The sequence below is a fragment of the Manis pentadactyla genome, chromosome 15 (genome assembly GCF_030020395.1).
Source record: "Manis pentadactyla isolate mManPen7 chromosome 15, mManPen7.hap1, whole genome shotgun sequence".
Lineage (NCBI taxonomy): Eukaryota > Metazoa > Chordata > Mammalia > Pholidota > Manidae > Manis > Manis pentadactyla.
The window spans coordinates 15414783-15427066 of NC_080033.1; the positions used below are offsets into that span (position 1 = coordinate 15414783).

General features: G+C 39.3%; 1 protein-coding gene across 6 annotated transcripts in view; it reads left to right on the top strand.

The window, feature by feature from the left end:
- The window catches only part of ZNF793 (zinc finger protein 793), a 32624-nt gene that overhangs the window by 1856 nt on the left and 18484 nt on the right, over positions 1-12284 (top strand). For 5 of the 6 annotated variants that reach the window (XM_036885816.2, XM_057493496.1, XM_036885821.2 and 2 more), the window contains exons 3-4: positions 7240-7355; positions 10573-10618. In XM_036885816.2, the coding sequence (XP_036741711.1) occupies positions 10604-10618 (15 nt within the window). In that variant the 5' untranslated portion in view covers positions 7240-7355; positions 10573-10603. Of the gene's footprint in view, positions 1-6255; positions 6377-7239; positions 7356-10572; positions 10619-12284 lie in introns of all 6 variants that reach the window. The other variant, XM_057493497.1, reaches the window with a different exon arrangement.

Below are 12284 nucleotides of genomic sequence, written 5' to 3' on the forward strand. Positions count from 1 at the left end.
CAAAATGATATTTTTTTTTCAAAATGATATTTTAATTATTTTTAAAGTATTATATTTGATCCTTATGTAGTCTTCAGACAAAACACAATGACTGTAACATTTTAAGAAAAAAAGGACACCAAGAGGTAAGCAGGTAACACTTTCAGAAGCTGTACATGTCAAGCTTTCATTTATAGAGCAGATGATAACCTGTTTTTCATTTGCACAGAATCAAAGACAGTTGTTTTGAAGCAGAAGTCATGAGCTTGAGTAAGGAGTTAGGGCATTTTTTTCCTCTAGCTATTTTCCTTCATCACCTACACTGCAGTCAGTGCCAGGCTTGGGAGCAAAGAATTTTTCTTTAAAAATTTTTTAACATAAACCTTTTATTGAGATATAAGATACATGCAAAAATGTACATAAATATACAGCTCAATAAATTGTCACAAGGGGAACACACCTGGGTAATGTGCTCGGATCAGAAAACAGAACATTGTAGCTCTGCAAAAGCCCTCATTATACACCCTCCCAGTCACTACCCAGCCAAGGGGAACCATTGTCTCAACTTCTAACACCACAGATTCATTTTGCCTGTTTTTGAACCTAAATTAAGTAGGACATTCATACATGATAGTGGGGTGCAGGGGAGGCAGTATGTGACTCTGTGTGAAAAAAATTTTTAAGTTTAAATTCGGATTATTTTATTTATACAACTAACATTCTTCCAGATCATTAAATATTCTTTTATGAGGGTATAACACACATATAGTCACATATGCTTATCTTAGGGGTATGTCTCAATGAATTTTTACATTGCAGAGAACCATGTAAACAAAACTTAAATCAAGGTGTGTATCATCTCTAGCATCCTGAAAGCTTCGTTATCAGCCAATACCCGCTGCCACCTCTGGGTCTAATACAATGGATTAGTTTTGTCTATTTTTTTGAACTTGAATTAAATAGAAATAATCTGAAGCCAAAACATTTATACCATGGAGAAGTTTTGTCAGAAATTCTGAAACCAGACAAACACCAGGTCAAAATTATGTAGCCTTGGCTTGGCTATTTGAGATAACTCTTTTGTGTTATTCCCTCTGGAAGTCCCAGGGTTTTGGGTGGACTTGGAGTCAGGGTCCTATTAATGACATCAACAAGTTGAGATGGCTCTTCTCTAGGTAGTTTGGAGGGATCTGGGCCCTCTGGTCGAAATATCTTATTCTTTGGAGACTGACCATTGGCAGCAGAGACGTGAATAAGGCCTCTTGAAAAAGAGCCTCTTTAGGGACTGCCTGCCCTGGGGCCTTGACACAGTGGCTCAGCAAATGGGTTTTCTGAGAGGAGTCTTTCTCTGGGAACCTGGAAGATCTGGTAGGTTTACTCTGGGGCAGAGAAGCCTCTGTCCCTCACATCCAACCTATCTCAGAAAGCTACTAACCTTTGACTCATAGCTCTTCCCATCTTCTCCTTTCTACAAACTTAGGGGTATTTGTTTTCAAATAATTTCAGACGTAGAAAAACAAGAATAGTACAAAAATTCCTATTACAGTCTCACCCAGATTCTGCATTGTTAAAATTTTCCTTTTATGTGCATATAACTTCATTTTCTTGCTATATATATATATATTAATTTTTTTTTTTTCTGAACCATTTGATAGTAAGTTGCAAACATGATGGCCCTTTACTCCTAATGTGAGTGTCCTGAGTGAAAGGACATTTTCTTATATGACTACAATGTAATTATCAAAGTAAGAAAGTTAACACTCAAATGGTATTACTATTTACAAGGTATAGTCTTTTCCTCCTACAAATATATATAACAATATTAATATTATACACAGCAGTAATAGTAGTATAATTCCATTCAGGTTCCCAGACCTGATTCCAGTGTATGTAAGCATATGGGAGGGGATCTTCCCACTAACACCAAGCAATTCTCAAACACCAGCAGTGTGTCCAAGAACTCAATTCTGATGCTACCTGCCCAGAGACAGCACCAGATTCCCCAGATTAGGGGCTCCATCCTTCAAGACTGCCCTTCATCCCCAAATCCTGACACTGGTCACAAGCCCCAGGCAGTTACCTGTGCTTCTGACCTACTGGCTATAGATTGGAGGTTCCCACAACTGCCTTGTTAGGATTATTACTGCTAAGGCAGCTCTCAGAACTCAGGAAAACACGTTTACCAGTTTAATAAAGGATACTGTAAAGGATACAAGTTGACAGATACAAAGGGCAAGGTCCAAAATAAAGGAGCTTCTGTCCTCGTGGAGCTTGGGGCCTAGCTCAGTGGCACGTGGAGGTGGTCTGGTTCCCCAAGCATAGATGCTCTCCCCAACTGAGATCCAGCCAAGCAGAGCAGGCAAAGCAAGAGAGCGGTAAGCTCCTCTTAGGGGTTTTTGTGAGGGCTTCATTGCATAGTCATGATTGACTAAATTATTGGCCATTGCCTGATGTAACCTTCATTCCTCGCCCTTGGATGGGGGTAGTCTCTCAATAACATGACAAACACTCGTTTCACCTTTAAGACTGCAGTGTTTTCAGGAACTGTGGACGAAGACCAGACATAAACTGGGAAATACATATGTGGTCATCTGAATGACCACATATGTATTTCTTATGACTCATTATATCACACTATTGAAAGAGTATTATTACTATAATAGTAGTAACATAATCCACAGACCTTATTTAGGTTTTTCCAGTTGTCCCAGTAATGTTCTTTAGAGGAATGTTTTTTCTGGTCCAAGATTCTCATCCAGGATTACATGTTGCTTTTAGTTGTCCTCTCTCTTTGGACTCTCAATTTGGAATACTTTTTCAGTCATTTTTTGCCTCTTGGACTTTGACATGTTGAGGTGTACAAGCCAGTTATTTTCATAGGGTGTCTTTCAGTTTGAGTTTTTCTGATTTTTCCTCATGATTAGAGTCATGTACATTTTTGACAGGAATACCACAGAAGTAACATTGTATTAATATAGTAACATTGTGTCAATATACTGTATCAGGAGAGGCATGGTGTTGGTTTGTCGTAATGCTGGTAATGTCAGTTTTGGTCACTTGATTAAAGTCATGTCCACCAAGGTATTCCACTATAAAGTTGTGTTAATAAGTATCTTACGGGAAAATAGTTTGAAGCTATGTAAATACCTCAGACTTTTATTCACGAGTGTTAATATCCATTAATGATTCTTGCCTGAATCAATTAGTACTGTTATGATTGCCAAATGGTGATTTTCTAATTCATCATTCTTTCTACATGTATTAGTTGGAACTTTCCTTTATCCCCCATGTAACTATCAGTACAAATATAATGGTGTGTCTTATTTACATATAAAATAGGAGCTGCACATTGGAAATGTAAAAGGCTGGTTAAAATGTCAAATTAGACCATGAGCCAGAGCTCAGACCTTCTAAATAGCACAGAGAACATCTTGGGAGATTGACTAGTTACAGATAAAGAGTTGTCAGATCATGTTGTTGAAAGGCTGTCCTGTCTGGGGAGGTCTCTCCTGCCGGCTAGGTGAAACTTCAGCCATAACAGGGGAGGGAGGGCTTTAGACTCTGTTTGGGAAAGAATTTGAGAACAGGTCCAAACAGCGCAAGCAAGAAAGGAGTCCATTCAAGTGAGCGTAGCAGCAAGTGTCAGAGTTGCATAGTGCCAGGAAAAATGGCCTTTTTATTTGTGCAGCCTTGTAGGTGGTAAACGGCAAGGAAGAACAGAGACAGAAGAGGAAAGTTCATTGAACTCCTGCTCAGCATCGGGTAAATCCCTTGCCAGTCCTAAAGCCAGAGTCACCTGACATTGTCCACTTGATCTGCACGGTGTGGGAACTACATCCCAACCACCACAGAACTTGGGGGACCCTTGGAGCACTAGATGGAGTGAGTTTATAATTTGAGAGCTTTCTAAAGGAAAGGAAAAGGAGACTTTCAGGCAGGCTGCGAAAGAACAAGATTGAACGGCTAAGGTTCCACGTGGGTCACCCGGGTGGCAGGAGAGTGCAAGCCCCTCCCTACTCTGAGGTTCCCGAGCCACTTCCCTACTTGTTGGAGAGAAAACAGAGAGAAAGACTTGCACTAAAGGCTTGTAGGCTGAATGAAATAGCAAAGTGAAAAAGACCCCACTGGTGGTGGATGTCAGTGAGTTCTTGTCTTTGCCTTGAAGAATTTAGATATAAAGTGCACTAGGCTTATGCAGCAAGAAAATATTTAAGCAGAGGATGCACTCAAAGGGGAAGTGTGGGCACCTCAGAGAGGAGGTGCGCTTTAAAGGTTTAGGGTTTGGGGCTTTGTGGGGTCTTCTGGATAGGGATCGGCATAAGGCATGGTGCATACAGATGGCTAATTATTCCTTTTAAGTTTTGTCTTAAGAGTAGGGTTATTTAGGTGACCGTGTTGATCCAGATCTTGGCATTTTCTACCCATGTAGGTTTGTTTACACTCCAGAGGTCTGTCTCTTGTCCTGGTTACAGTGTTCCTTAATTGATTAAGGTGACTGGTGAAGAGGGGGGAGAATAACATAAAGGTCATGTTAAAGAATAAGCTGGGTCTTTTTCACAGGCTAAGTAGATTTTATGATGGCATGACCCTTGTCCCATTTCCTTGCTCTACCTTAATGTGACAAAATGACCCACAGAGACAGGAGACCTGTAGTGGCCCACTCTGGGCCAGATAAATTTTTGCAGTGCTCTAGCAATGAAGGATTGGGAGCTGGAGAAGGAAAAGAAATAAGATATAGAAATGTGGTAGGACTATCAAAACTTGATGACATGGTACTTAAGTGTTAAGAACTTAAGTCGTGGTTTCATTTATTCTATGACAGTGAATCATATTGTTTATTTTAAAAATCAAAATGGAAAAAGCCAGATGAGATGTGGGATAGTGTCTCCAGCTCAGTAATACTGAACTGTGGGTAATTTTCTGTGGTTTAATTTTCTGTCATGATTAAATATTTAATTGAGGAAGCTAGAGAGTATATATGAAAAGCAGAAGAAATCAATAAATATAAAAGGAGAAATTAATGAGTTAAAAAAGCCAAAAAAGGAAAACAGAATAATCTGATTTTTTTTAAATCAATATATGTAGATTAAGCATTGTTAGCTAACATTATCAACAAGGATATTTCTGAAAAATAAGTAGTGAGACAACCTGCCAGAATTTCAAAACATGTTATGCAGTTTCAGGAGACAAAGGCTGTGACCCAAAGAAGAAGAACAGGATGAGGGAAGAGATACTAAGTTCAGTTCTGTGAGTGGCAAGAAGAAATACATGATCCATCTGGTTTTAAATTTGTGCCTGAGAGTTTCCAGATGATGGTATTTATGTGGTAACATAAGGCTTTTGAGTTAAAATGTTAGGGACTGGTGATAAAGATGTGTGAGTTACAATCACATGGGTAAAAAGGAGATGGTGGTCCTTCAGATGGCTGCTATTAGGGGCCTGACTGCATGGTGGTACCAAGACTGACTTTACCAAGAAAAATAATGGTTGACTTCATCCTTCATTAGATTCTCCCCAGAGGTGCTGTTTGGGGGAGAACTTGGGGCTGAGGGAGGAAGAGAACCTTGTTTTTTACATTTCCTTACTTAATCAGAGCATGTGGCACCATGACTTTGCTGTGTGCATATGGGCTCCTCTAGAAGAAAAATAATCTGCTTTTTAATGAAAACTACTAAACAGTTTTTACTTCATTGTTGAAGGAAACTGAAAAAAAATTCTCCATAGTTTCACCATATGCACCCAGTTACTGTTTTCTGCCCTTAATTTATTCTGTGTGATACTGTGATTTATAATAAATATATATTTGGTCTTCAGTCCCATTTCTGGCACAGAGTTTCTAAAGCCCTTGTAATTTCCTAAGTGATAAGAGAGATGAAGGTGTCTTTTGCTTCTCATAATTTAAGCCCTTTCAACCAAACCTGAGTATATGTTAAAAATGAGATAACTTTTGGAAAGCCTCTAAGGATGGGCTTTTAAAATTGTCTTTGTCATGTCATATAAGGTTTCTCTTTTTACAGGAACCTGAAGCCCAGGGAGGTAACTTGTCTGGCCTAGATTTCCTCAGTCAGTTAGAGGAATTACTTGGCTTTGAACTTCTGCCTGAATGACTCCCAGGCTCAGGTCTTTCTAGAAGTTCCTGTTGCACCAAACCCAGAGCAGTCATTACTCAACTATGTCTCAGGCAAAGTCCTCTGCAGGCTCCTTCCCCTTACACCCCAGAGAGTATTTGGTGAGGACTGTTGGATGACTTTCACCATGGGGTGTGCTTATCTTCAGGCTCCCTGAGTCTCCTGTACACCTTTGGGTCCCGCCACCTCACTGGACAGCAGGACTCTCTACAGGGCCATGGGACCTTCGTCACATGTATAGAAGGCCCTGCCTGGGACTGCAGCTGAGGGTGAGTTCCTGTTCAGAGATGGAGCTGTGAGGGTCTAGCAGGCCGGGTAAAACACCCTCTGATCCCAGAGAGGGGAACTTGGGACAAGAATCCCTTCTGATGGAGTCATCCAGGGTCCCAGACCTCTTGCCAGGGCAAAGACTCATAGGAACTGGAAATAGCATCATCCCTGAGCCAGAAGCTGAGCAAGACTCTTTCCAGGGACCCTCGATGGTTGCATGGTGGGAAAAGGGTTGGCCCCAAGATTCAGGGAGACAGACAGGAGTGAAGGGGCAGACAGGGAAGGCCAGTGTGACAGGCATGTTCTCTTAGGATAGGAGGGACATTGATCCAGCCTACTGCATTCTGCTGTTTTGTGTTATGGGACATGGACAACCCATTCCCTTATTCTTTCTGGACTCTTAGCTGCTCCTTTATAATTTTTGCCACCTTATCTGTCTTCTGGGAATACAGGGAGTTCACTCCATCCTGACCTAGGGGCAGAAAAATTCCTGGATTCTCAGGGTGGTGGTGGCAGGATCTGTAGACCTACTGAAGCTGTAGATTTTTTAAAAATTAAACTTTATTTGGTAAATTTGCAGGAATATTATTGTGGGCCCTTATCTATCCTTTATATAAGTTCACCCAGCCAAGACCACATTTACATCATCACTCTCTCTACATATTATAGGCATGTTGTTTCTTACCCCCAAAATACTTCAGTGTGTATTTCCTATGAATGAGAGCATTTTCCTATCTAATTATAATGTAATTTTCAAAATCAGGCAACTTACACTGATTTAATACTATTATCTAATCATAGTCCATATTCAGATGTCAACTAACAACGTTGTTTTATAGCACGTTTTCTTTCTTCATTCTAGGATCAAATTCAGGATCACATGCTGCCTTTGCTTGGCATATTCCTTTAGTGTCCTTTAATCGGGATTGGTTCCTCAGTCTTTGTCTTTCATGAAGTCAACATTTTTGAAGAGTACAGGTCAGTTATTTTCTCTAGTGTCACTCAATATGGTTTTGTCTGATGTTTCCTCATGATTAGATTCAGGTATGCGTTTTGGGCAGGATACCACAGAAGGATGTTGTGTCCTTCAGTACATCATATCAGAGGGCACGTGTTAATCTGTCTCATCACTTACAATGTTAACTAATCACTTGGTTAAGGTGATGTCTGCCAGGTTTCTCCAGTGTAGATTTACTGTTTTTCCTTTTTTAATTAATAAGTATCTTGAGGGTGGCTATTTAGGTTCTCTGTCAATATCCTGTTTTTCATCCAACTTTCACCAGTGGTTATAGCATCCAGTGATGCTGCCTTCTCATTTATAAGTGACTGGCTTTCCCAGACCACAGACCCACATGGTTACAGAGCCAGGACTGAACACAGGCCTCAGGGCACACATTTGTCAGCACATTGGCCACACCACCATTCAGTTGGAACCTTGCAGCCATGGGGACCAGGTGAGGTGGAGTAGCCATGTCAAGCAAGGTGAGGCAGGGAGTGCACTCTCTTAGAGGAGCCAGTAGTGAACCAAAGCAGGATTAACTTTCCCCACCCGCTGGGCCCCAAGCTTTTCCTGCCAGCTCAACTCCTAGTGGATAGTTCAGTTCTCTCAGAGAAACTCCTCCCTCTTTTCAGACCCTCCTATGGCTTTCATGATGAAAAAAGGCAGTAGACCAGGAATGAAATGTGTAAATAATGAAGTGTGTGTGTGTGTGTGTTGAAATTACAGTTAGAGGTAGAAACATTCTGCCACCCAAATTGAACCACCAATAACATTTTTCTACACATAGATTTTAAAAAATAATGGAATTGTGGTTTTTTTGTTTTTTAAAAACTTGTAACTTGCATAGAGAACAGTGAGTAGCTTAATGAATTTTTCAATTTGTTCACCCTCGTGTACTCACCACCCAGATCATGATACAGAATATTTCTTGCACCCCAAAGGCTTCCCCCATCCCTCCAGAACAGTGCCTGCCCAAAGCCATCACAGAGGTCGGAGTTGCCTGTTTCTGACCTTCATTCATATAAGTGAACTTCAAACAGTAGTAGCTCAGACCTTTTTAAAACTTTTTTGACTTACTTGTATAACTTGATTAATTTATTATTTAAGCAAAAATGTATCTGTTTTATTTAACATTCAATAATTTCACTTTTTAATTCTTCTGTAGAAGAGACAGGAATATAAATAGTTCATTTTAACTCCACTGAAACATTCATTACTATAGCTTGTGAACAGGGTGTTTCTTATCAAAAGGCACAAAGGGAAGGGGTTAAAGGAAGTTTCCAGGGTGATGGGAATATTCATATCCTGATTGTGTGGTGGTTACATGGGTGAATACATTTGTCAAAACTCAACAAATTATACCATTAAAATGATTCATTTATTATATGTAAACATTTTTTAAAAGAAACAATAAGCTCACTGCTCAGTCTTTTCCATTACTGATACCATAGTTAAATGCCTCTTTCACACTAATCATGCTTTTTGACCTGTACAGTATTTCAGAGCATTTTGATACAATAAAGAGATGAGATATTTATTGTCCATAAGAGAAAAGGAAATTATTAACTCATTTAGCTCTGTAGTGTATGAAATTTTCCATTATGTGTCCCCACCACCCAAATCATAATAGAGGATATTTCCAGCACTTTAAAATTATTATCCTTTTCAAAAGGTAATTTGTCAGTAGATTAGTGAGAAAGGACCTTTATAAAATAAAGCTAGGAAAATACTTATTTTGAAACAGGTTATTTCTCTAAAAACCAGTGTCTTCTGCTAATCACTAAACCAATCAGAAGCCCTTCTGCTTTGGTAAATATAGCCAGTTTTCCAAAATGGTTGAACCAAATTACAGTCCCATCAGCCATGTGTGGGAGCCCTCGTTGCTCCTAATTGTGGATTATCAGTTTCAGGCTGTTGCCAACACAAAGTATTTTCAGACCTCTATAAGGTTTCTTACCTCTGTGAGTGAAAAACTTGAACATTCTTTATTAATGTTTAGTACCAATTTAGTACCAAATAGTTCCATATTTCCTAATATGTGGATGTTTTGGAAATAGGAAGCCTCCTTGTTATAGAAGTTATAACTTTATATAACTATAACATTATATAAAATTATAGTACCTATTATTTTCAGAGAAAAAATTTAATAGTGTGATTGTCAAATATCATTACAAGTTCATAGTTTTTAAGAACAGACTGAAACTTTGTGAGCATATGAATTCATATTGAACTACTGGGCCATAATGTAAATGTATATTTAGCTTCAGATACAGCCAGTTTTCTCTCAGCACTTCTTCATGGGTGAAGCCCTTTGAGGCTGGCTCCTGTGCCCCCTTGCCAGGAGCCATTTACTAAGGAAGTGTCTTTGCTTTCTGATACTCAGGATTACAGAGGTGTATCTTGTGTTGTTTGCTCCAATGTGGACTCAATCATTTTTCCAAGGAGCTCTAGTTCTTTTTAATTAAAATTAGTGGTAGAGATAAGAATCTGGAGACCAGCAGGCTTTTCCAGTCTGATGACAACATCCCAGGTTATTTCAATGAAAACAGACATAAAAGATATAATTTTTAAAATTGTGAGTTATCTCCTTGACAATTTTAATATAGTTCTAAGATTAAATATGCAATTACATCATAAAATATTTACACTTTTAAACTATGGTTTTCCCTTTTTCTAATTTAAGCCATCCAGTTATTTCTTTTAACATCTTAATTAAAATAACAGTTGTTTGTTCTCATCTGTTGGATATTATTTTTTAATGACAACACTTTGTAAACTGCTGGATGAGTAACAAAGGTTTAGCCTTTCAGTGATTATTTGTACCACAGTTTAAGTACACATTAGCTTTACTAATGTTACACAGTTATTTACTTGGCTTTGAGTTCTTTATATTTTCCTAACAATTGTAGAAGCCCTTTTCCAGTAGATGTTTGGGCCCAGTTATTCAAGTTTTAGAGTTTTGTTTTTTAATAAGTTTCAGTTCTTACTTGGTTGTTACTTCCTGGGAAGTCTGTTTTATATGTCCATATTCTGAGTTGAATGGCACAATTTTTTTTTCTTTTACCACAGGGATTTAAAGCATAGGTTGTTGTACAAGACTTACATAGGGAATTTGCAGTTCTGAGACTGCTCTAGTCCCTCATGGCTCTGTCCTCTCTTTCTCCATCCTCCTCTTCCCAATCTCTGCCTTCACAGGTCTCAGATCTTTTTCCAAGAACAGCAGAAAATGATTGAGTACCAGGTAAGTAGGACATTAAGTAGCCCAGTTTCCCTTCTTGGAGAAACCATTCTAGAAAAAATGTATGCATTTCAAACATATATACTTTGTCATAGGCTGGGTTCTCAGGAAAATACTCAGGAATGAAGATTTGCACACCAGAGGCTTACTAGGGATTATTTGGGAACACGTGTAAGGCAGTGAAGGAAGCATGTTTGGGCAGAGGAAGTTGTTGAACAGAGGTGCCAGCTGATTTTTTATTTTTTTTATTTTGATATCGTTAATGTACAATTACTTGAACAACATTATGGTTACTAGACTCATCCTATTATCAAGTTCCCCCGACATACCCCATTACAGTCACTGTCCATCAGCATAGTAAGAGGCAATAGAATCATTACTTGGCTTCTCTGTATATACTGCCTTCCCCATGTTCCCAACCCCCTCCCTACATTATGTGTGCTAATCGTAATGCCCCATTTTCTCCCTTATCCCTTCCTCCCCACTCATCCTCCCCAGTCCCTTTCCCTTTGGTAACTGTTAGTCCATTCTTGGGTTCTGTGATTCTGCTGCTGTTTTCTTCCTTCAGTTTTTTCTTTGTTGTTATACTCCACAGATGAGTGAAATCATTTAATACTTGTCTTTCTCTGCCTGGCTTATTTCACTGAGCATAATACCCTCTAGCTCCATCCCTGTTGTTGCTAATGGTAGGATCTGTTTTCTTCTTATGACTGAATAATATTCCATTGTGTATATGTACCATATCTTCTTTATCCATTCATCTACTGATGGACACTTAGGTTGCTTCCATATCTTGCCTATTGTAAATAGTGCTACGATAAACATAGGAGCGCATCTGTCTTTTTCAAACTGGGCTGCTGCATTCTTTTTTTTTTTTTGGTATCATTAATCTACAATTACAGAAAGAACATAATGTTTACTAGGTTCCCCCCTTCACCAAGTCCCCCCCACATACCCCTTCACAGTCACTGTCCATCTGCGTAGTAAGATGCTGTAAAATCACTACTTGTCTTCTCTGGGTTGCATAGCCCTCTGCATACCCCCCCCCCACACTATACATGCTGATCATAATGCCCTCTTTCTTTTTCAACGCCCTTACCCCTCCCTTCCCACCCATCCTCCCCAGTCCCTTTCCCTTTGGTAACTATTAGTCCATTCTTGGGTTCTGTGATTCTGCTGATGTTTTGTTCCTTCAGTTTTCCTTTGTTCTTATACTCCACATATGAGTGAAATCATTTGGTACTTGTCCTTCTCCGCCTGGCTTATTTCACTGAGCACAATACCCTCTAGCTCCATCCATGTTGTTCTGAATGGGAGGATCTGTTTTTTTCTTATGGCTGTGTAATATTCCATTGTGTATATGTACCACATCTTCTTTATCCATTCATCTACTGATGGACATTTAGGTTGCTTACATATCTTGGCTATTGTAAAACAATGCAGCGATAAACATAGGGGTGCATCTGTCTTTTTCAAACTAGAGTGATGAATTCTTAGGGTAAATTCCTAGAAGTGGAATTCCTGGGTCAAATGGAATTTCTATTTTGAGCATTCTGAGGTACCTCCATACTGATTTCCACAATGGTTGAACTAGTTTACATTCCCACCAGCAGTGTAGGAGGGTTCCCCTTTCTCCACAACCTCGCCAACATTTGTTGTTGTTTGTCTT